Source organism: Danio rerio, chromosome 13 (assembly GCF_052040795.2).
Source record: "Danio rerio strain M-AB ecotype USA chromosome 13, GRCz13ab, whole genome shotgun sequence".
NCBI lineage: Eukaryota > Metazoa > Chordata > Actinopteri > Cypriniformes > Danionidae > Danio > Danio rerio.
The window spans coordinates 24,997,761-25,023,450 of NC_141033.1; the positions used below are offsets into that span (position 1 = coordinate 24,997,761).

Below are 25,690 nucleotides of genomic sequence, written 5' to 3' on the forward strand. Positions count from 1 at the left end.
CTGCCAGTTGTTAAGATATTGCCTGCTTATTTGTACTTGTAAAGTTTATATTTTTCATCATAATCTCATTCTACATATCTAATCACACCTAATACCTAAACCTAACTACTACTTTTAATAACTATTGATAAGCAGCAAATTAGAATAAAATTCATAGTCAATTGTTTGTTAATAACGAGAATTGTACCTTAAAATAAAGTGTTTGAGATAATATAGGTACAAACAATGTTACCTGCAGACTCCAGTGATGCATCCCTCTTGCTGCGGAGATCCACGCCTTCCCCTGTCTGAAAAAGTCTTTTGTCTGCTTTCTTCTGTTTCTTTTGATGCTTTACTTCCTTTCTCTTCATTAAAGTTGACAATTTATCCAAGTCCACGGATACCTCAGAGGCAGCAAGTCCCTCTGTGTTACTGAAAATGCTTTTAAAAACTCCAACATGGGTCTCGAGGTCCTTGCGCAAAGTATCCAGCTCAGTTTGCAGCTTCACCTCTACACCACTGCTGGCAGCAGTCTTAGTGCAGTTGCAGCAAGTTGGACAACGATGATCCTCAAGACGTTTGATATGCGCTTCAAGCTCTTTTACCGTTTTCTCCAAGGTCCAGAAGTCATCATCGGAGTACTCCGGGAGCTCCTCTGAGAGGTCAAATCGGGCATCCTCACGTTTCCTTTTGGTTCCTGCCGAAGCCCAGTCTGCAAGCAGTGAGGGCTCATCTGCTGCTGTTACCTGAGGGGTAGCAGCATTCAGCATTGAGGCTAGACTTAGGCTGTGTCCATTAATCTGCTTTTGCATGTCTTTCATTCTTTCATCCAGCTGCGGTATTGAGAAACGTCTCTTGTCCTGTTGAGACCACTTTGTGAACTCCAGCACCTCTTCCCCAAGCAAAATTTCCAGTACATCTGAGTGACGAGTGGCATCCTGAAGCAAGGTGTTGAAAGTGCCCTCTAGCTGCTTGATCTTCTCAACCTTGGCCCTGTCCTGCTTCTGGAGCATTTCAATGTCCTGCTGGCTGCCCAGGAGAGAGGCAAGTGCCTGGGTCACATTGTGTTGTAACGTTCTGCTCTTTTCCTGCTGAAAAGCAAGGGAATTTTGCACATTCAGTAGGCCTAATTTGAGATCTTCCACGGATGGTACCCATGCCCTATTGTGCCGATTGGCCATCATTTCCTGTGCTAAAATATTTTCATTTACTGTCTTCATCACATCAGCTACAGTTTGTTCCAAATGTGTCACAGTTGCTCCAAGAGCAATGCAGTCACATTCTCCACTTGCTGAACTTATGTTTTTGTAAAAATCGATATAAATGTTGTCGACATCAGTCTCCACATCCTGCAGGGCACTTTGGATAACACTAATATTGCTGCTCAGCTCATCAATACGATCAAGGACTCTGACCTTGGCTGCCTCCACCTCCAAACCGGTCTCCATAAACTGAACCTGACTGTTACGGCCAGTCTGGACTATTTTATCATTCAGATCTTTCCAACCATTATGAAGGTCCCTGATGTTTTCGGTCACTTGTTCTTGTTCTTCAATCAAGGCACTAAGTCTCACTGTGTTGTTGACAACTTTGTTGTCTAGACGTGTAATGGCCTCCCAGACAGCAGTGCTTACATGACTCTGGCTCTCAGTGGGATCTGTCCTCTTTTCAGGCCAAATCTTCTGAAGCTCCTCGTCCAGCCTCTCTTGCTCCTGCCTCACTTCAGACATGGATGTGTTGAGCGATTGGAGATTGACCTAAAGCCAGAAACACACTTTTAGTTTAGTTGTTTCCCGTGCACATAAAATAGTCTGAGAAGAAATAAAAAGCACTAACCTGTAACATCTTTTGGTTGCGTTTGATTTTAACGTCCATGTCTGTCTTGAAATTCGTCAGGTTGTAGTGCAGCATGGTTTGTTGTGCATGAAGCCTTGCTTCGACCTCATTGCGGTGGTTGTGAAATTCAGCTTTCACCTCCTCCAGCTTCAATAAACTTTCTCTCAACTCTGCCTCAACAGCCTCCTGTGAATTGTGATCCTCACCACCGATTTCCTGAGGCTCAGTGATCCTTCCCTGCCCCTGATCATGACGAAGATGGGCCATGTCCCGCTGCAAACCCTGCACCTCCTGAGAGAGCCGCTCCAAGGTTAGATTGAAGTTCTCCAACACAGGCTGCAGCTGAGACACCACAGCCTCTTTCAAGGCCAGCAAGAGCCTATCATGAAGGTAAGGTGTTTCAGGGTAAGGAACACCTTCGCTTACAGCATAAGGATCTGGAATAAAATGGACAGCATGCTGAACACACGAACGTTGAAACTTTCTTTTTAGAGGGAGTCTTATAATGCACATGTTCTTAATGGAGATTACTTAAGTTAAAGGAGAATCTCAGAAACAACTTTTTGGAGTATAATAAAGTATCACCAAAAATAGAGCTTTGATTCTATTTTCCTTCATTGATGATATCCTTTCTGTGGTGCTGTCTGTGGAGCTCATGAGGATACAACAATATTGTGTCGGAAAAATTAATAGCTCTATTTCCAGTTCAGCCTTGACAAAGTATGCCGGTCATGTGACCTTTGAACTTGACCTATCAACAGCCCAGTCTTTCACATCCCCTGCATGGAAAAAGTATGTGTGTGGTACATTTTGTTTGAGAGTGAAAAGTTTAAAGCAAGACTAGATCTGTACATGTACCAGTTCCTGCTGGGAACTAGACATAGGGGTCATTCTGTTTTTATTCTTTTATTAACGTGCTGTCAAAACATTGTCTGGAAAAGCTTCAGAATTTATGCTCCTGCTGTTTTTTTTCTTGCATTTTAAAGTCTAGTATATAAGATTGAGTCATGTTTTATTACCTTGACAACATTGTTTTTACTTGCTGAACCACATGTCATGCAGACCCAAAGGTTTTGCGTTTACCCAGAACAATTGGCTAACAAGGGGAAATGTCTCTATTCAAACTTCAAAGCTTTTTCCATTCTTTTGTCTTTTTGGACCCTCTGAGGGGGAGAATAAACCTTTAAAAGAGGCTCTCAAGCGTTATTTATGTGACAAATGTGCCCTTACATCAATACCATTGCAGATGTACAAAGTTTTCTTAGTGTTGTGTGTGGCTGGATTCAATCTATATCTGAACCTCTGTGTTATTTCCATCTACCATTACATCACACTCACAACCATACAATGTATGGAGGGACTTATTTTCCCATGGAAAGAACGGATATCCTGCACAGGAACTAGTAATGAGAAGGGACAGTGAGGAGTTGTCATTGCAAAGGAATGGAGGTTTTCCCCCAGACTTCGACATTATTTACTGTTCCGATAATCCAGCATCCTTTGGATGGAAGGATGTAAAAGAGACCGGCACTGACTTAGACAGACCCATAATAATAATAATGTCCCTTGATTTACGACAATGCATGTTGCAACTAAAGGAAGTCTCTGCTAAAGAAATGTCTGGGATCATATTACAAAAAGGTTCTTGTCTTAATTCTTAAGATATAAATTTGTATTATTCATTAATTCTGTCCCTCAATTATAAGGGGTCACCACAGCGGATTTAACCGACGACTCAGGGTTTCCATGGGGTCTTAAAAAGTCTTAAATTTGCTGTTCTATGTCTTACATTTTTTTTTGCACAGATCTTATTTTTCCAATGTTTATGTAATAGTACATCTAATGCTCATTTGAACAATTTTTTGTTGTTGTTGGATGTTTTTTTGTATAGTTGTAATTCTTTATTTCACCAGTCCAAATGTAATTTGCGGTATTACAACTACAAATGAGACCAACATGCAATAACCAATCAGCTTTCTGTTATTGAACTCAGTGTCCACGGCGAACGTGACGTCATCGCTGTGTTTGTGGAGGTTCGCTTTCGGTGCGCACGACATGATTTCGGCTGGCGAGCCGCAAAAAATGTGAAACTTAGGCGAACAGTTCACGCGACACTACGTTTGATTTGAGTTGAAAATGAAACACTCTGAAGAGATTTTGTCTGAAACAGAACAACTGTACAGACATCTTTATGATCTGTCCATGTGTGATCAGAGATAACCAGATGACCAATAATTCTTGCTTAGAAATTGCAACAGCAATGGGAAAGGAGGAAAGTTTACGTAAAAGTTTGGAAAAAACTTGAGGGATATTTTTTAAAACCAAAAAGAGAGACCATGGCAAAAGTGGAGACCTAGGTGGTTTTAATTTTACAGAATATGTTTTTCCAACATTCATAGGTTTTACACTGGTGTTTGTATTACAATTTTGAGTTTAAAACTTTAAATTTAATATTTCCAAAACTATAAGTAACAAATAATTTTTTTTGATTATTTGAATCAGTTTACAATATACTGAAGGCCTGTTTTCTAGGCTTTATTGGTGATAATAGTCAGGAATGTTGGACCAATATTGCCTTTTTAAAAATATAAGTAGAAGACAGAAACCAGCCAAAGTAAAAATGTCATGTTTTTTTTGTCTGTTTTTTTTTTGCTGTAGAGCTGTCCAAGATATGAACAAAAGCAAGTGATGCATCAAAGTTTGATTAAAAAAAATCCGGAATGGTTATACAAATTTTTATAATCATTATAATAATATATAAAAAATAATAAAAAAAATAATTAGTTTAAAATCTTCAACGATATTACGTAGTTCCGGAAACTTCCTTATGGTGAGTGACCGGCCCCCTGTCATTTTAAAGAGCGTTGTCCTCTTCAGGTGCACGCGCAGTCAGTGGAGGTGCGTGATGTGGTGCCAGGTGAAAGTATAAATCAAAGATGTTTTTTTTCCCTGTAGTTCAATAGTGCATCTAACCTGTCTTTAGTACTGTTCAATTTGAATACATTTAATTTGCCATTAATTTTGTGCTTTTGGACGAACATGGACATAGGGAGAACATGCAAACTCCACACAAAACTGCCAACTGACCCAGCCAGGACTTGAACCAGAGATTGTTGTGAGGCACCAGTGTTCACTGAACCACCTTGCTACCTCAAATTTGTATTACTGAAGTGTATTACAAAATTTGATTTTATCTCTAGTTAGGAAATCTTAAATTGTCAAAGTTCGACAATCCAGATAGATAAACCAGGCTGATATTTTTGCAATAGAAGCTACAATTACTACTGAAATGAACCTTTTACAGAGAGAAAAAAAAGCACAAGGCATTGGTCACTCTCACTATAACTGGTGATGTTTCATGATGCTTTGTTGGTCTCTGTAATGCTGGTTGCAGTTTTTGTGCTTACTGTTAATATCATTTTGTTCAGCAGTCTATAAGTACTTATGAATCAAAACTTTATCATGTTTATGATCTGCCCTTCATCCTTAATATTACAGATCGATTTATTAGATGATGTGTCATAAGAGAAATAATAATAACAGGTTTTTCTTTATGGAGACCAATCTAAAACGATCGAAAATCAATAATTCATTTTGTATAAATACAAGTTTTAATAACATCTTAAACGGAAACATACCTTTGAACATGAAAGAGCAGGTTCTCTGTAACCTATAAGACAAGCTCCTCGCATTAGAAACGACTCTCGCTTATGACGTCTGCTTCACGGGCATTTCATATTGTATGCGTCACCGTCGCATTTGTACACATGATTTAAATGAATGATTTTTGTTTGTATAATAACTGTTTAACTGTAAATGTTTCTGTTCCTGCAAAATTTCCTTCGTCTCTGTTTTTCGTTTCCGTTCCTTGAACTGGTTCAGAGCCCTGCTTATAAGAGTTTTGTTATTAAAATGTAAAAACTTGTGTCCTCCAAGAGACTTTCTACCATTCATTATCTGTGTTTTTCATTTTCTATCATAATGCCTTTGTTGAACAGTACAATTATAAGCTTTTGAAGTTAGATCAGCTGTTGGCCTGCATTAAAATTAAGATGTTTGTGTAATGCCACCTTCCTTTCTGTAAATAAGATTACACACTTAGGAAATGTTGTTCTGTAATAACTTTTGTCCTCAATGTGGTCTTTACTGACTCACTATGGTTACCAAACAGATAGGATCAGATTTTAAAGTTAGGATTTTTCTGTAATCGACTCCATGGTATGAATCGCACTTCATGTTCTGAGGTAGCAGCGTTTGAATGACCTATTTTTATAAGCCAACCTAGAAATTAGCATCACCCTGTTTCCACTGACAAAAAAGAAGCCATTTACTCTGTTGTCTAACATGACTTTTTATCCCCCTATTATTTACTTGTCAACATGGCTCTCTATGGTTTTTGCTGTCTTCAGAACTTTGTTGTTTTGTCTCTTCCATTTTATTCCAACAAAGGTCTGGTTTCTATCACATGTAAAGCTATTGTTTTTTTTTTTGGAATGAAGAAAGAAACAACTTGCAAAATGACACGCTCCAATGAGTTCCATTAACCTATTGTATGCAACAAAACCAGAATCTTTCCCCCCTTTTGGATTGAAACATTGACCTTGTTTTACAAGTAAAGCTTGTGTACAGTAATTTAAATTATTTTCTTTTTGTCTTAGTGCCTTTATTAAGTCGGGGTTGCCACAGCGCCAACTTATGCAGCAAATGTTCCTATCACTGGGAAACACCCATACACACTCATTCAAACACATACACTTTGGCTAATTTTAGCAAACCCAATTTACCTATACCACATGTGTTTGGACTTGTGGGGGAAACTGAAACACCCAAAGGAAACCCACACAAATACGGGGAGAACATGCAAACTCCACACAGAAATGTCAACTGACCCAGCCGAGGCTCAAACCAGCGACCTTCTTGCTGTGAGGTGATCATGCTACCTATTGCACCACCACGTCACCCTAATTTAAATGTTTAGAGTTTTAATTGGATATTTCGCTGCACTAAACTATTTTCTTGTCAAAACAGTTCAAATTCAGTGCATTGGCGTAAACACAATGCTTTATAGCACAAGTGGTTTATGGTTCCCTCCATTTTATATTCCTAGTTGTTTACCCATATTCAAATTAATCACAAAGTGCAGAAAAGAGCTTACATCCGCATTGCAAAATAAGCAGAGTAGCAGCCATATTTGTAATGAAAAGAGACAGGTGTGTTTTCAAAGCATTAGTGGCAAGGAAAGCCCTTTAGAGTTGGCCGAAGCCCTTCATAAGTGGTTTCTGGGAGATTTTATTGTTAGGTGAAAGACCTTAGGTTTTATGGAGTACTCTCAAAACTATTGAATCAAATGATTTTAGAAAATGGTTTATGGAAGTTGACAAGGTATTTTACTTGTAGTCATACCATACCTCTCCTCTCAAAGTGATGTTTGTTATGGTGGTCTTGACCAGCAGGAGGGATATGCTCATAATCCTCTATGGACGGTCCAGTTTGATTCTCCACATCAGGTTGCTGAGCTTCATACATTAGACCTCCAAATGTTTGGTAATCATTCTGCTCTCTGTTTTCCGGAGTTAGATTGTTAAATCCTTAGGAGAGAGAAGAGAAACAAGTTGTACCAAATGTTACACCTTTTCTTTGGCATTTTAATAAAAGTTGGTCCTTTTCCATCAATTCTTGTTCTTGTGTTTTTTACAGGCAGATTGTGACCTGTGCACTTTGAACTGTTGGTTTGAATCTCAGGAAGGTCATTAATAAGAGTGCTTAGTATCAGATGAATCAGCAGCATGGGAATTTCCAAGTTTGCGTCCAAAGCCTTTGTTTGTGTCCCAACAACCAGCTCAAAGGATTATTTTTAGAGCTGTGGAATTGACGGCCTCATCTGAAACGCTGTTATTCTAGCGTGCTCCAGTGCATGTGTGTATTTTTGTTTTGTCCATGCTCGGACTGAAGCACGGTCACACGCGTTCACGCCCTGTGTGGGCTCGCCCCTTCTGTACGCTCATACACCCTTTTCCGTCCTCCCATGTGGGGCAAAACATTCCCGCAGCAAGCCAATATTTGCACAAACACACTTTGTCATTTCCTCAGTTTGTTTCAGTGCTCTGGCCAGTGTCAGTCTGTCACAGGTAGTCATGCAGATGAAGCGTTATTAGCCCTCATATTATGTTTAAATTAGGAGTGCTGTTTTTATGATATGGGTTAAACTGACCCTGTTAGTATTCTATGCAATTCACCAATTATCCCAGAAACATACGTCTTGATTTTCCAGTTTTTAAGAGTTTTCATTTTCAAGAGTTCTTTAATAAAGCTGGATTTCCTCAATGGAAGTCTATATGCTGATTTGCTATTTAAAAAAAAAAAAAAAGATGAATATGAAGGCTGCCTGCAGAAACCATGCTTGCTTGTGATGTTGCAGGCCTAAGATTCTGAACTTGTTTGTTTTCTTGGTCTCTCATTGGCTGTAGGTCATTGTCAATGTCAGATTCAAAACATTTCATGTGGCAGGACTCAAATATGATGCTATTCCACTCTCAGTGGATCGTTCCCATCTTTGCAGTTCCGGTCCAGTCAGTATGAAAACGGATTCATTTTCCACCGTGCCGCTGATAATGGAAATGTTTGGAATGCAATACAAATGCGTCAGCCATTGCCTTTGTAATGTAAATGTAATGTAAACAGCAATGTAAATTATGATAAAATAATTCTGTTTTTGGGACTCCTTTTTCTCCTGTTATTTACTTAAAAGTAGTAGTGCACTTCCACCTAGTCAGCTGTGAAGAAACTAGCAGCCAGGCAACAAAGTGGCAACGCCATGCACACACACACGCTCTACCAGTTCAGCCTGGTTGATTTAAAATCACTTTTCCACAATCGTGCCGAGCCATTATGTTTGTGTTTTCACATTAACCTGGAATTACAATGCAAGAAAAATTGTGAGCCAATTGAACTATACCTGACTGTTAGTATGGTTTGGCTTAATAGTGGAAAAGCGCCTTTGACTCACTGACAGGTCTGGATGTTAAGCATAATAAACATTTCAAATGCATTAGTTGCAACAGAAGCAGTGTGGTTTTATTATACACTCTCAGAAAATAATGGTACAATCTTGTACCAAAGAAGGTACAAACCCTTGCCACTGCGGAAGTACCTTTTATGAAACATAATTGTACCTTAAGACAAAGAAAATTATTTGTACCATTGCAGTTTGTACCTTTAAGGACATGATTTGTACCATGGGGAAACCAAAATGTACCTTTGGTTTTAAAACCAGCAAATACAATATTGTACCTTCATCAAAAGTACAAATCTGATCCATAAAGGTGACCACTACTGTGACAGGACACTGTGTACCTTAACAGTGTCAAATGTGTTCCTTCAAGAACTATTTAAAGGCAATTTGCTGTATCCAAAATGCTGCAAATTATTTTAAGTTATTATAAAACATCAACTTTTATTAAACAATGCCTTTTTTAAGTTTCTTTTTGTGTAAACGCACCTTTTCCATTTACAATAAACAATAAAAAATATTTAACATAAATCAAAAGATCTATTGTTTGCTAAACAATTCACAACACTTCACAATACCTTTGTAATCATCTAAAAGTTAATTTAATTTACTTAATTTTGAAATAGAATTATGCAAAAGTATTATAATGAGATGTGCACAATGTGTGATTAGTTTTACAATAGTAGAATGTCTCCATGAACACTTTGCTTAAGCAGGACTTTTGCCAGCTCGCGTGCGTAGTGGAAAGCAAACACCAAAAGGTGCCAATTATCAATAATGAAAATGTATTTATCAGAACATGCCTATAAAATGTTTATTAAAATTGCCTGAAATGTTTATCCTACAATACCAAATAGTTTTATTTTACCACTTATTAATGAATGTTTATGAGTTTCTTTAAACATATGCTTTTAAATGATGACTCATGTTTTAGCATGGAAATTATTCCTAAATCACTTTGCCTTTCCAGTCATATTTATTTTCAAAGATATTGTAATAAAGGAGGAGTTGTCCAACATTTATGTACCTTTTTATGAGAACAATTGTGTACTTCCATTTCAATTGTACCATAAAAGGTACAGAACAGTATCATAAGAGATCTTTGCAGTACAATATAAGGTACAACTTTTACAAAGGTACAAAACTTTGTATTTGTACCGCCGTGTACCTTTTTTTCTGAGGGTGTACTAGATACATTTAGGTTCTGCTGTAATACCTTTCTGTGTAGTCTGATATAACACAACAAGGCTGTTTTCTATTAAACCAATCCAAAAATCCAGGATGTATGTCCTTAGCATGTCACTAATGTTTATTTTCTCGGATTTGAACATTCTCCAACACATTTGGGATAATGTTAGTCTGTATAACACTGTGCATGGGTTTTTTTTTTTTTTTTTTTTATTTAAAGGATTTTTTTTTTTTACACAGTGTGCTTAAATTTTAGTTTTAACAGCAGACTTAAGGTTTGAGTGAACTATGCCTTTAAACAATAGTTCAACAAAAGTTGTTACATACCCATAACCAGAGCACACTCAAAATCACCCATACATTCCATCATTCACACACAAACTATGGCAGTTTAATTTATCCAATTCACCTTTATCGCATGTCTTTGGACTTTGGGGGAAGAGCACCAAGGGGAAACCCACGCCAACACTGGGAGAACATACAAACTTCACACAGAAATGCCAACTGGCCATGCCAGGACTCACTCTTTAGTGACCCTCTTGCTGTGAGGCTACAGTGCTAACCAGTGAGCCAATGTGCCACCCTTGTTACACAATTCATTTGCAAAAATGAGACCTTTCATTTATATAAAGTTTAAAGAGGTTTTATATCACATACGTCTGTCTGTCTCTTCAGGTCCTCCTGGATGTGGTCTGCCTGCCTGAGATGGGTCTTCAGTCTCAGACTGAGAGATGTGTCCATCTGTGACTGATATAGAGCAACAGAAACAACACGGAAAATGTAATCATGACCAGTTTAGTCCATCTTATGTTTTAAAGAAGACATGGCAATTCACCAAAACCTGGAATGCAGCTTCAGCACATTTTTTACAATTGGATCCAGTTAATGAAAGAGCCAAACTCGTTTATTTAAAGGAAGATGTTTGCATAACTTTGGTCAAGAATTCAAAGATCATACTATTACATAAATAACCAGAAGAGGAGTGTATAACAAGCCAAAACCTTCAGAAATAATTTGAGCAGCAAACATGCTAATCTGATTTTCATAGATTTATGAAGTAAGAACTTCTTGTTTTTGCTGTCAGCTTAAGGGATAGTTCTCCCACAAAAGACAATTTTACTCACCCCTTGAGTGGTTTCAAACTTTATTTGATATAACTTTTTTTGATACTCCCTTTTCATATAGTCGGGAGAATGTCTGTTGGCCGAGCAGCATCAGCAGATATTAAGCAGTACTAATATACTCTTATAAAAATTAGTTGGCATGTAATTGCAATGTAATAGACCACTGCTAACCACGTAAGAAGATATTCTGAAAACAGTTGACTTCTATAAAAGAAAAACTAGTTCTACAGAAGGCAATTGTTACAGGTTTCCTGCTTTCATCAAACTATCTTATTTGTGTAGAACAGAAAATAGTCAGACAAGTGAGGGGTGAGTAAATGATGACAGATTTTTCAGTTTTGTGTGAACTCTCCCTTTAAGCCCTGTGTAGAAAACTCATTTGTACCTGTCTCATCACAGTTTGCCCCAGAATGCCCAGGACAGCATCGCCATTGCAGCGCAGTGTTGATTCTCTGCTTTTGTCTGTACACCGGCCGAGTGGACAGCTTGTACCTACATACAAATTAAGTCACTTAATTCATGCTACACAGAAAATACAGGCTGCACAGGTCAAGTTATGAGGTAATGAAATGATTCGTTTAAAAATATCTTTTACATTGTGGTTTTATATTCAGAAACAACAGGTCGTTTGTTTGTATTTACATTAATTCCTACATTCATTCACCAATAGACCATTTTCTTCTAAATTTTGTTCATTTTTTTTATATAATTTTTTTATTTACCATAATTTTTTTATTTATTTAATTGTGGTGGAATTTACTTAGCTTTATAGTCTTTTTTCCTCACTTCACTATTGGTGACTTTTGTTTAAAAAATAACTTGATGTGGACTAACAGCTGGAAAAAGATAAGTCAGCAACCAATAGTAATTTTTACAATTTTCCAAAATCAAATCCACCTATATACTTTGTATGATGTACTGTATGTAATGCACTTACATGATGACCTGACAGTCTGGGGTGCCATTAGGACAGGGACTCTGGGACTTGATGGTGTATTTCTCTGTTCCACAGGCTACAGCCACAGTCACAGCCTGCTTGTGAACAAACGCACACCAATTCCTGGAAAGGAGAGACAACATCAACAATGCAACCTGGTATGTATAATCTGTAGTTAGGAAACATCAGAAGTATCCGGTTTGGTCAAGGCCAGAGGTTCAATGTACTATTGTACTAAGGGACAGTTGTTGCCTAATGGTTAATGAGTTGGACTTGTAATTCAGCAGTTGCTAGTTTGATTCCCAGTCCCTGAAGGAATTGTAGCTAGGGGGAGTGATGAACTGCACTCTCCATCTTTGACACCCAGCTGAAGGCACCTGATAGCAATAGCTGCCCACTGCTCCGGTGTATGCTTACTGTATGTATCTTCACTCAAAATGTTTGTGTGCACTTGGATGGGATAAAAACAGAGGACCAATTTCAAGTATGGGTAAAACAATACTTGACAAGGCTCTCTTCACTAAAACAAAAATACAATATTTTTTGTGTGATTGCCTTTGACTAATGTTTTCACTTAGTTCTCAGGGTCAAGGCCAAAGATATTTCATTGTCTGGAGGACAAATATCAAGCTACAAATGACACATCAAGCCCTTGTTGTATTTCTTGGATTGCATCCATGGTAATCTCAAATTAGTTGGAGGAATCAACGGCCGGATGTTTTCCTCAAGGTTCTTGGAATAAACAGCAACATTAAGAGTAAAAAAGCACTTGGATTGCTAAACTAGCACTATGAATCAAGTAAGTTTAGAGCCGTATGTCGTTTTTAGTTTAAGATTTGACCACAGAAATGTTTTGTGAGTGTATAAAGCTCATGCATATTTATTTATTTATTTATTCACTTTTATTGTTTCAGAAAAAATGTGATACATACAGTACATTCTGTATTAGTAACCAAATACCAATCAAGGAACACCCACCCCATCCTGACAGAGCCATAAAAATATGTATTCACATGCAATAAAAATAATACATAAACAGAAAATAAAAATAAAAGAATAATAAAAAATTAAAAGGGCAATTTTGTAAAAAAAAATTATAAAAAATGACTTCAGCGATAAGGCAGGTGGGAAAAGACCACGAATACAGATTTTAGGGCAAACAGGGATTTCTTTACCAATAGTTTTAGAGATTACACCAATTATTTATTTTCAAAAAGATTGCAAGTGCTCCCATTGCCAAACACAATGGAACAGTGTGCCCTTGTAAGTCCAACATTTTCCACAAATGTCCAAAATATTTTTAGTAAATTTATTTAATATTTACAGTGTTATATATGTTCTCATTATCCAATTGTATTGAATTAGTTTAAAACGGGTATTGATTGATAATGTTAGAGCTTAACACAACTTTCTTCTCATTCATTTTCTGTAACATCCTTTTGAAAGTCATCAATCCAACCCAGTCTTTTATGATTTGTAGATTCTTTGGAAGCATTACCAAATTTGCTATATAGTGTAGAAGTTTTGTATTTGGCGCTGGGATCTTTAACTGCATTTTCTTCTAAACTACTTAGGGCTGGGCACTGATATGAATGAGTTTTAGATCTTAAAAAATTACGGATCTGAAGATACTTGAAAAAATGAGACTGAGGAATTTTATTTCTTTTCTTTAAGGTTTCAAAGGTCATCATATTATCTTCATAAAGATCTGATATCTTCTGTAAGTCTTTCTGGAACCACAGCTTAAAACCCATGTATGATTTCTCTGGTACGAATAATGCATTACTCCAAATGGGAGAGAATTTAGAAAGTACCAGGGTTTCTCCCAGCTCAACCTGTAACTCATTCTCACAAATGGGTTAAATGTATTTTGTTTGAGTTTCTTTAAAGAGCTCATGCATATTTAATGAGGCATTGGATTCAAACGTTAAATAAGTTTGCATAATTTCATATAGAGTGGTGTTGGGTTTTGACCTTTATTGACTGATTTGAGTCTACCAACTTTACATACTGTTTTTTTTTTCCCCCCGAAATGATTTTTAATAAAACCGTTTAAAAATGCACCTTTCATCACAAGGTGTATAAAGTAAATGCCTTTCCTTTAGCAAAAAAGGGGGAATATAACATGAAGGAATAATCACTGTCAATTAAAAAGAGCTTTGGCCACAGATATGTTTTTAATATGTTAAAAGTGTCACTTCATTTGTATCTGGTCTTTTTGAGTGGGAGATCAAACTAAGTGCAACTCATAATTTCAAACACTGTAGTCACATCCAGAAAAAAGGTGACTCTTGATGAATATGTATTAATGACTTCTTTTTATTTCAGCAAAGAACAAACTGAATATTCAATCAATTATGAATCACATTCAAAAGTGTGTGAGAGCAAGCATACATTACCACTGTCTCTAATAGCAAGGCTTTCTGAATTCAGTTCTTTTGTCCACATTCTTATGGCACAAAGCTGCCTTCCTTTAAACCACAACCCAAAGAATAGGTGTCTGTTTGCCAGCAGCCATGTCTCACTGATATATCATCTTGGGCCATGGCATGCCTGATCTGATCTGAAGTTCTCCATTAACTCACATTGCTGTCCGCAACAGAGCTCCCTTCTGAACTGGGCAAACCCAAACAACCCAATTCTGATCTAACCTGCTGTCTATAAATTAGGAGGCCCATTAGGAGATAAACAAAACGAAGTGGTTTCATTCACACAAAGGTCACAGAAGGTCACATTTACTTAGGTAGGTTACATATGCTGTCTAAGTGTGGCTGACCAGGAAGACAAAACAAAGCTCTGTGATTTGATTACAGGTCCAGCTGTGAGGTCCTTTCCCTGAGGTCAAAGCAGTGCTCATGATGATGGGCTACAGTTATTTTACATCATTAGAGCTGCTCTCTGACACAAGCCTTTGTTGCTGATTATGACGAAACCGTTAACACTGACCAGAGATCAGAGGTTTGTTGAAGTTAAAGGCTGGACTGATAGGGCCTTGTGGGCAGATGTATTTGGAAATGGTCCTTTGAGGAGAAATGACTGCCTGTGATTTGTTGTTTTAACTTGCCTAATCTTCTTGATGTATGATTCATAGTCCACAAGCAAGACAGGTCAGAACCTCCCTGCCAAAATCCCTCATATCCACTGATGAGTTGTGAATTGTTTTGGGTGTAATTGTTAAGTCTTTGGTCAATGGTAATGCATTCGATATGAGCTCGAGAGTAAGAAACTCTTTATAGCGCTCTTCATTAATCAAACAAGAATGTAAGGCAGATCAGACCAACGGGACGATACTTTTCAAAAGGAATTCGATGACTGAAAGACTCGCCATGGCTGAGTTCTTGATTTGTGTAAGGAATCATGTGGTTTTAAACCCACAAGTGAACACGTCCAAGAAAGCCAAGTAAATCAGTTAAGCAAAGTTGCAAGGCAAGACCCAACAAAAACATACTCGTCTCATCAATGTTTGCTCTTACACTGAGAGTAAAGAGTGATGACGTTATCCATGGATGATGCTTGGTCCATTTGACTTAGAAATATACAGCAATAGCTTTACGCAAGGTCTCAGCTGAAACCAAATACGACTGTATACACTGCACGTCACACTTAGTCTTATATAAACAGCTTTAGCACTTGCGTCCAAACAGAATAAACTGTGACCAAAAACAACTCATATTTTCAGCAAACAGACTCAAATGTAGCGAAACATCCATGTGGTCATTCTTGTGCAACATTGTGTTTTCTGGAAATGCAGAACATGTCAAACTGGGGATTTGTTAAGGCGTTTGTCTCTAACTTAAATCAAGAAGAGTTTTAAACATAACTTGGCCATTTCTTCGACACTATATTTGTCTTGATCGCTAAGCTGACTGTAATGTGCTCATTGATTAATAGGATCTGAAGTTAAAGGGATTAAAGATCTAAGGCAAGTTAGTTCATAAAGCACGTGAATCATTGCAGTTTACGAGCCTGTGATTTCGCTTCATTCTGGGGCAGACTGGGATTAAAGGATTAAAGGATGGTGGACAACAGACATCTTTGGTTTACGTTATCTTCTGTAACCCTAAGAGCAGGTTAAATTGGGCCGGAACAATCTGGAAGTGCATTCTGGCTTCCAGAAAAAGACGAAGTTTGTTAGTTAGTGTGATTTACTAATAATAACTAATAATTACAGATTGACCAAAAAATACCAAAAACCAAAGACTACTTGAGTATGTTTTACCAAAAATCATTGTAGTTATTGTACAAAAAAAATCTGTCTATACACTGGCCAAGTTTATTCCAATTCACTTTTAGTTCAATGCGATAAAGGCACAATATGTAAGATATTGTCATTTAATAATCCAAAACCCTCTAGAACAGTGTTATATATTTTTCTGATTTAAGTTTACAGTATCCCAAATGTTTTGAAGAATGTTCAAATTCAGAGAAAAAAGCTAGTTTACCTGTAACACAGTGTAACACCTTGTCCTGTGTCGCCATGCTAATGACTTCATACACATTCCTTGAAGACAACAACTGCCATAATTTTAAACAAGGTTTGTGAATACACTTCCTCCAGCAGAGAAAATTACCAATATTTAAACAAATATATTCTCCCTTTCTTTGTCATATTTTGTATGAAAGAAAATTTTGTCCAGTGTGCGACGAGGAAATGGTCCAGAAAAGTTAAATACAAAGTTTATTTTTTACATTAGAGTACTTCTTAAGCAATAATGTTTATGTGGAATGGCACTGTGGGTTGCGCTGTCGCCTCACAGCAAGAAGATTGCTTGTTTGAGCCTCATCTGGGTTAGTTGGCATTTCTGTGTGGAGTTTGCATGTTCTCCCTGTTTCCATGGGTTTCCTCCAGGTGCTCCACTTTCCCTCACAGTCAAAAGACATGGGCTATAGGTTAATTGGGTAAGCTAAATTGTCCATAGTGTATGAGTGTAAATAGGTGTTTCCTAGTGATGGGTTGCAGCTGGAAGGGCATCCACTGTGTAAAACCTGTTTAATAAAGGGACTAAGCTGGGAAGAAAATGAATGAATAAATGTTGATGTGGTTTTGGAGAATTAGCTACAGGGAGTCATGTTACATGAACCATTTCCACCAGATCTGGCTTCAGCTTGTTTGCATCATCTCCAATAATAATCACCAGAATGTATGGTTCCCAACCCCGCAAAATTAAAGTTTGCAGTTTACTTTGATTTTCAGTTAAATTTTTAGTTAATTTTTAATTTTCAGTTTCAGTTAATTTTGCTAAAACTGTGCTGCTTGGTGATTATAATAAAATATGTGGCTGTCAAGCAAGAAACATAAACTGTAATCTGGACAATGAAATCTTCCATTATTTACCCTTCATCACCTTTACTCCAGTCTTTTGTATTTATTCATTTATTTAAAGTCTGTGTGCAATCAAAATGTGCAATGTTTATTTTGCTAGAGAAGATTGTTAATCTTTAGGTGAACAAATTATCTGTCAAAGTTAATCCACTTAAAAAAAATGTTTGTTTTGGTGATCATCAGTCAAAGTCTGACCATTTGCTTCAGCATTTGGAGTGTCGGTCCTTCTCTGTTAATGTCAGTTTAACAGCTTCAGTCACAACATTCTTAGCCACTTTATCACCACCGCCCTCTTACCGTTAATGTGCTATGTGGGAATGATGCACAAAAAAAACAATATTCCTACTCAATATCCCGTTCCAATTGTGGAAGCACACCAACATACTGAAACAAAAGTCTCAGCAACTTGTAGCTCACACAGACTTTAATTATTTAGTGTTTAACCACTGTTTCAGCTTAAAATATAATTTAATATTCTACAAACTTTACTTACATGGTGAATGGGTAAATAAATGTTTATTTAATTAAAATTGAGTGAATTAACTCGGGAACAGCAGCCCCTTTACCCCTATGAGCACCTATGCAGGCTTACATCATACTTGCTTTATGTCACTTCCTGCCATATAGATTAATGGATGGACATCTCTGTAAACACATTGCTTTTCCTCCTGAGTTCTGCCGATTAGTATCCCTTCAGAGGAAGGAAGAGTTTGACGGTTTCTCCCTCCTGCAAACTTCCCTCATCCTGGGATCCTCACCCAGCAAACATACCCACGGACCTCCACACATTCAGACTGACACGACCTCTAACCTTCAGCCCCTGTTTCAGAGTTTCCAGTTTCCAGGCTGTGTAGAACAGAAAATCACTTTCTTATTTACTATATATTTCCTTAAGAGGTAAAAACTGAATATATTATCAATTACTTTCAGGAAATACAGACTAACAGTTAACTGGACAGTTCAAACAAAACATAAATCCTGTCATAATTTGCTCATCATCTAGTGTTTAAAACCTGTTTTTGTTTCTTTCGTCTGTGGAACACAAAGATATACTGAAGAACGGTGGAAAATCTTTCATGGTATGTCTTGTTCCTACTATAAATGTCAGCAGCTGTTTTTATTCTTCTCTCTAAAATCTTCAGAATTATTTTGCGTTCAATTGAAGAAATGAGTTCTTAAAGTTTAGAATCACTTGGGCGTGAGTAAATAGTGTGGAAATGTTCAATTTTGGATGAACTGTCCCTTTAATAATGTTCAATTATTTAGGATGGAAAAGAAGTCTGGAAAGAAGCTCACAAAGATTTTTATTTTTTATTTTTTATTTTATTATGATGCCAGGCTGATTTTTCAACTCAAGTTTCACACAATCCTTCAGAAATTATTCTGACATGCGGGCTTGCTGCTCAAAAAAGCAATGCATTTAATAGAAAATAATCTTTCATCACTTCACACGTCTTTACTAACATCAAACCTTTCAACAGTAGTGAGTCTTTTCAAAAAATGAATAACTTAAGCTATAACATATTACGAGTAACATTTACACTGTCTTGTTACAAATCAAAGAGCTTTGAAAAGTTGCTTTGAGCTGTTGTCAGCGCATGTTTATCCTACTGTATACAGAGCTGAAATATTAAGTTTTGTTTGACTTTGGATCTTCTACAAGCTTCTCGATGGCTCTCAGTGTTGCACAACAGCTGCAATAGATAAAACTCTCCCCATCCATGTCATGTTTTTGATTACAATCCAAGAAATAAAGTCTATTAGAAGTTGCTGAAGTGCTGAATTTATAGTGTTTTGAACACAAACGGAAACAAGGCTTTCTGACAGATAGGATCTCTGTTGAGATTGCTTGAGAACCAGAAAGTAAATTGTATGTAAAACTTTCTTAGGGCCAGTTCGTATGCTACAATAGAGATGAATCTGGGATGAAACAGATTAACTACAACCACAACGGTGAAAGAAGAGTGTTTGAGAAGATCTGAAATATAGAAACCACAAACACAGGCATGGAGAAAAGTCCACCGGAGACTCGGGTCAGAAACATGGCAAAAGACATGTGTCTTGATTATCTGACTTTGGCAAAACAAGATTTAATTTCAGGAGGAGGTGTAATTTGTTTTGACATTTGATTTGTTGTGAAGGTTCAACAGCTGTTTTCATTCAGAAAGCTTGACTTTGCAATGTGAAATTTACATCTTAATTAGGGCTGTACGATATTGGAAAAATCTGACATTAGGATATTTTGTATTTCTGCAGCTCCGGTTCCCCCACAGTCCAAAGACATGCGCTATAGGTGAATTGAATAAACTAAATTGTCCGTAGTGTATGTGTGTGAATGAGTGTGTATGGGTGTTTCCCAGTGTTGGGTTGCGTTTGGAAGGGCATCTGCTGTGTAAAACATATGCTAGATAAGTTGGTGGTTCATTCCACTGTGGCGACCCCTGATTAAAAAAGAGACTAAGCCAAAAAGAAAATGAATGAATAAATGAATGAATGCACTGTGACTTGACTGTGATAAATATTGCGATACATATGCCATTCAGTATAAACAATTTCACCAGATGACCTGAAAACTGCTGTTTAAAAAACTATTTGTTAATTTAGATTGATTGGAATAATTCTGTAGGGTAGTTAATCATTCATAAAAATGCCAAATAAATAAATAAATTAAAAGCAAAGATAGTGAAGTAAAGTGAAATAAACATATTGTTTTGAGTTTTCAGGCCAGTTAAATAGTATTCAGGTACAGAATTTGAATAATTAAATGTAAAACAACGTTGCAAAAGTTTTTACTGTATAAACAATTCAGCAAAAATATTCTTTATTAAAGTTACAAATGGTCAAATTTGGCAGTGGCGCAGTGGGTAGCCCTGTTGCCTCACAGCAAGAAGGTTGCTGGTTTGAGCCTCGGCTGGGTCAGTTGGCATTTTTGTGTGGAGTTTGCATGTTCTCCCTGTGTCGGGGTGGGTTTCCTCCGTGTGCTCCGGTGTCCCCCTAAATTGTCAAAAGCTAAATAAAAAAAAATAAAAGCTAAAATGTCTGTAGTGTATGTGTGTGAATTGCATGTGTATGTGTGTTTCCCAGTGATGGGTTGCAGCTGGAAGGGCATCCGCTGCGTAAAACATATACTGGATTAGTTGGCGGTTCATTCGCTGTGGGGGCCCCTGATTACCAAAGGAACTACGCTAAAAAGAAAATGAATGAATGAATGATGAATGGTAAAATTTCATGTGCCTTAATACTATGAAGGTCTTAAAAAAACACGCGCAAATGAAAAACCACTTTATTTTCATTAAACTTTAGAATAGCTACACAATTCTCATGTGTCTTGAGCAGTTTCTCCTGTTCAACTATATTCTCAACTCGACACAGATCCTGTGATGTGACTATTGTGGATGTGGACATTGCGATGTTGATGCTGTAATGATATATTGTGGAGCCCTGATCTAAAGTATTTCTGTACATTTTTGAATCACATTTTTCACATAAGGACAAAATGTTCCCCTTTATTACGATAGTTTTCTCCCTGTCCCTTAGTATTTTTGCTCTTTCCAATGTTCTGCACCTGGGCATCAAACTCTGTCTTTGTCAGTAGCTCTACCTTCCTGTCTATTCAGAGTAGTTCATGCATGCCAAGACATCACATCACTAAAAAAGAAGAAAAAAGACATTTCTTTCATCCACAGCCTGAGACCTCTGCTAAAGTCCACCTGTTATTTAACAGTTTAAATGCTGCTCTAGGATACAACTTCTGATAATAAATCAAAATATTGAAAAAGTCATCAGGCTACCATAACAAAATCAGCTCAAATTATAGCAAGTGACATACATTTCTTTCACTGTGGCCCTTACTATGAATAATTCTACTAATATAAAATAATACAATGGTGACATGGTGGCACAGTAGGTAGTGCTGTCGCCTCACAGCAAGAAGGTTGCTGGTTCAAGCCTTGGCAGGGTCAGCTGGTGTTTCTGTGTGAAGTTTACATGTTCTCCCCAATTTTGCGTGGGTTTCCTCCGGGTGCTCCGGTTTTCCCACAGTCCAAAGACATGCAAACAGGTGAATTGGATAGGCTAAATTGTCCATTGTGAATGAGTGTGAATGGATGTTTCCCAGAGATGGGTTGCAGCTGAAAGGGCATCCGCTGCGTAAAACATGTGCTGGATAAGTTGGCGGGACTAAGAGGGACTAAGCCAAAAAGAAAATGAATGAACGAATAGAATAGAATAGAATAGAATAGAATAGAATAGAATAGAATAGAATAGAATAGAATAGAATAGAATAGAATAGAATAGAATAGAATAGAATAGAACTTTCTGCAAATTTCTGAAAATACTTTGTATGATGACAATGAAAGCTATTTCATAAAAATCAATCAAAATATGCATAAATAATCCAGCATCTTTAGTTGCTGTAAAGATTTTGATTGAAGAAGTTAAGGCAAACAGTTTAATTACAGCATAATTATATTTACGAAACAATGATTACAGCTACAATTACATGCAGATATTATTTTAATAAAAATCATTAATACTTGTATCTACATAATGAGTTAATTTCATCAAATTACTATTTTACATGCCAGTACATACCAGCAGATCACACATAATATAAAGTTATCCCCAGTTCTCCTAATAATTGTAGGCAGATCATGTTAAACGGTATAAACTGGAGTTTAAAAGGGATTAATTTTTTTTTTTTAATCACAGCAGTTTAAGTGACCACATTGTAGGGAGTGTTATCAGCTGCTGTCAAATATAAAGTATGTATGTGGGTTGAGGTAAAGAGTGACCCAGCTCTTGTGCAAAGATTAAACCAGGGCTGATCTCAAAGCGCAGGAAACACTGGCCTCCTCCGCGCTCCAGGTAATTAGGCTGAATTACTATGGATTAGCCAGAGTTAAGAGAAAACATATGTGCTCCTGACACTTTGAGGAGATGTGGGGTCAGAGGAGACCTTTCTGAGCGACACAGGTACTTCCAAATGTTGGCTGAAACACTTTTCCTGTTTATTTTCTACATCAGTGAAACGCTGATTGTAACAGAGATGGAGGAGATAAGAAAACTTGAGGAAATGTTGGAGAGGAACCAATCCTCGCTTTGTTTTTACAAGCAACGCCATCACAAAGCAGCATGTGCCACATAAAACTACCATTGAAAAGCATTGGGACAGCAGTGCTGGCTGACTGGGTCGGTTGCTGATAATAAAATACATGGATGTGCATCTTGTATATGTAGAGTACATGTGTTATGATATGTATCATTAATACTTTAAAAATTTTTGGGGATATTTTTTATTTTTATTTTATTTTTTAACCAAACTTCTTTTTAAGACATATTTTTATTGGTTTATGTTTATTCGTTCATTTTCTTTTTGGATTAGTCCCTTTATTAATCTGGGGTCGCCACAGTGAAATGAACCGCCAACTTATCCAGCATATGTTTTACGCAGCGAATGCCTTTCCAGCTGCAACCCATCACTAGGAAACACCCATACACACTTATTCACACTCATACACTACGGACAATTTTAGCTTACCCAATTCACCTGTACTACATGTCTTTGGACTTGTGAGGGGAAACCGGAGCACCCGGAGGAAACCCACGTGAACGTGTGGAGAACATGCAAACTCCACACAGAAATGTCGACTGTCAACCCAGCTTGGAATTGAACCAGCAACTTTTTTTGCTGTGAGGCGACCGCACTGCCTACTGCGCCACAACGTCGCCAAGTTTATGTTTATTAATGTAACATTTTATTAATGTATTTTACTCATTATTTCAAATTACTTGTGAACAGGACAAAGTAAAATGCCCAAAGTTTATATATTTCCACATACATATGCATGTGATCAATATTTTGACCTCAGAGAACTGATAACAAATGCAAATGTGTAGCTACAGTTTTAAAATGTATTTTTACAAATATTTTAGGTCAATGGATTTTGACTCACAAAACATTTTTTAATGTTCCCGACATCATATGAACAAACATTATTATACAAAGATGTCATAGTCTTTCATTGTTCAGAAATATATATAATTATGCACCCTCTACATGTTTTCATCAAAAATCTACACTGTAAAGAAATGTGTTGCTGCTTTACATTTTAAACTATTTCAAAATAACAATACATCAAACGCCTGTTTACATTGCATTAGAGTGACTTAAATAAATGTATGTTAATAAACGTTTAACATACAACATACATCTGTGTTGCTGATCATATAATTTTACTGATTAGTAAATCAATGTGTTACCGACCTACTGATCATATACTTTATTTAATGTGTTGGTAATTAATTTAGATGTCCATTCTATGTTGTGAATTTTGTGATATGGCACACAGTAAATGTTTTTAGAAAGGAATATTAGGGAGACTGAAGATGAATCATTTTTTGTCCATTCAATTTAAGTCAATAAGCTTTGTCTTGAGACATAGGCTTAAACATAATAACAAAACGTGAATACACCTGCACAACTATTTTAGAAAATCCTATTAAAAAAAAGCCAATGACAGTGGGAATGCATGTCTTCTTGTACTTAGCCTTTTTTTGCTTAAGGGACTTCATATGATCTGTCAGACAGAAGAAACTTAAAGCAATCATGTAAAGGATAGGAAGAGTCTTTCACAATAGTGGAGGTTTTTCTTTTTTGTCGCTGCTATAAGTAAATCAGTGAGACGTGTTTGTCTCTCACCAATATTTTGCGATGTATGAATAATTTATAATCCTGTAATCCATAAAACTGACTGTAATCTAAATATGAGTATTTTAACATGCAGTCTAATCCAATTATTAAATCTGTTGACAAACAACCTTGTTTTAGGTTAAGGTTACTGACAGCACTTAGTGGGATTTTTGTATTGTTTTTTTTATAAGAAATTATTTTTAGAAATGTTTTTTTTTTTTTTTATTGAGTATTTTTAATCATAATGCATTAAATTGACCAAAAGTGACATTAAAAGCATTCATGATGTTATGCAAGCAACTGAACTTCCTGTTCATTAGTGTATACTGAAAATAAAACAAACGTATCACAGCAGCTTCCAGAAAAACATTAGACATCATATGATATGATTGGATAGGAAAATAACAACCAATAACCAAACCTCACTGTTTTTGCTCTGCTTCAACCTGGGTGGCTCACCATGATAATTAATGAGCTGTGAAAGCATGTAAACCTTGCATGTTTTTATGACATGCATGTAATGAGCCATCATTACCCTACCAGACGACCTCCTTTTCTACTAAACCCTTAAGAAAATAAGTGATTCTCAATGAATAAAAAAAGAGCAACACTTACCCAGTGCGCTGAAAAGAGCCTGTTGTCTCAGTTGCTGACGATGGGTCCACTGTTCCCTCAGGCACATCCTGGTGACCGTGATCATGATGTCCATGATGACCAACAGGATGATGAAGAGCTCCGTACACGTCAGGTGTCTTTCTGTTGATCACTTCACCATGACGAGCTGCCCCAAAGCCAATCAATGGAACTCTGGGGTCCCATCCGCCACCATCCGACATATCCTTCAGCTCATCCTCATCCTCCACCTCAGGGTCTCTAGCTCGGACCTCACATCGGGCAACGAGCAGCAGCCCCTGAAGAAGAACAGACAACTTTAGCACCACCATATCTGTGTGCTCCTTAAAACGCACATCAACTGGCACAAAGCACCAGGACAACAAGTGGTTGTAAATCCGTTGCTCAGTGCTGGCGTATGGAAAATCTCCACCTCCCATCTGCGAAATGATCCTCTCTTTCCCTCCCTCCTTCTGACAGAGTCCACTCCCCCCTTTCTCTGTCATTCCCTCCCTCTGCTTAATAGTTTCAAAGACCTCCAACAATCCTCGGAAATGAACCCCTCCACCCACGTCCAGCTTTACTCCCCGCAGAAAGGTCGTGGAGCTGGAACAATGAGGCCCGGCAGCTCTCAGGCTGGACATGTTTGGAGGTGCTGGACACACTCATTTGGACTTTATGCAGGAGGAAGCAGGTCATTTCTCTTGGCTGCTCACAAGGAGTTTAACACTCTTATCACCTCTTGCTGCTTCTGTCTTCACTCTAAGTGAAGTAGCTCAGGAAAGGGATGTGATATAAGCAGAATGGTTTTTATATGAAACTTGCTTAATTTTAGGGTAAATTCCTCTGTTTTGTTGGTCCATTGTTTTTTTTTTTTTTGTTTTTTTTTACAAAAGCAACTTGAACAGAGAAGCCTAAAGGAAATGAGAAGGTACAGAGTATTGTAATTTCTTATAGAATGATGCAGTTAAGGGCTCTGAGATGAATTTTT

General features: G+C 37.2%; 1 protein-coding gene across 3 annotated transcripts in view; it reads right to left on the reverse strand.

Annotated features, from left to right (window-relative positions):
- The window catches only part of mmrn2a (multimerin 2a), a 63,481-nt gene that overhangs the window by 1,724 nt on the left and 36,067 nt on the right, over window positions 1–25,690 (reverse strand). The window contains exons 4-10 of one of the 3 annotated variants that reach the window (XM_087277294.1): window positions 24,703–25,060; window positions 12,074–12,196; window positions 11,522–11,628; window positions 10,670–10,759; window positions 7,224–7,403; window positions 1,816–2,252; window positions 233–1,736 (exon numbers count right to left, since the gene is read on the reverse strand). In XM_087277294.1, coding sequence (XP_087133420.1) covers window positions 233–1,736; window positions 1,816–2,252; window positions 7,224–7,403; window positions 10,670–10,759; window positions 11,522–11,628; window positions 12,074–12,196; window positions 24,703–25,060 — 2,799 coding nt within the window. 3 annotated transcript variants of the gene reach the window in all.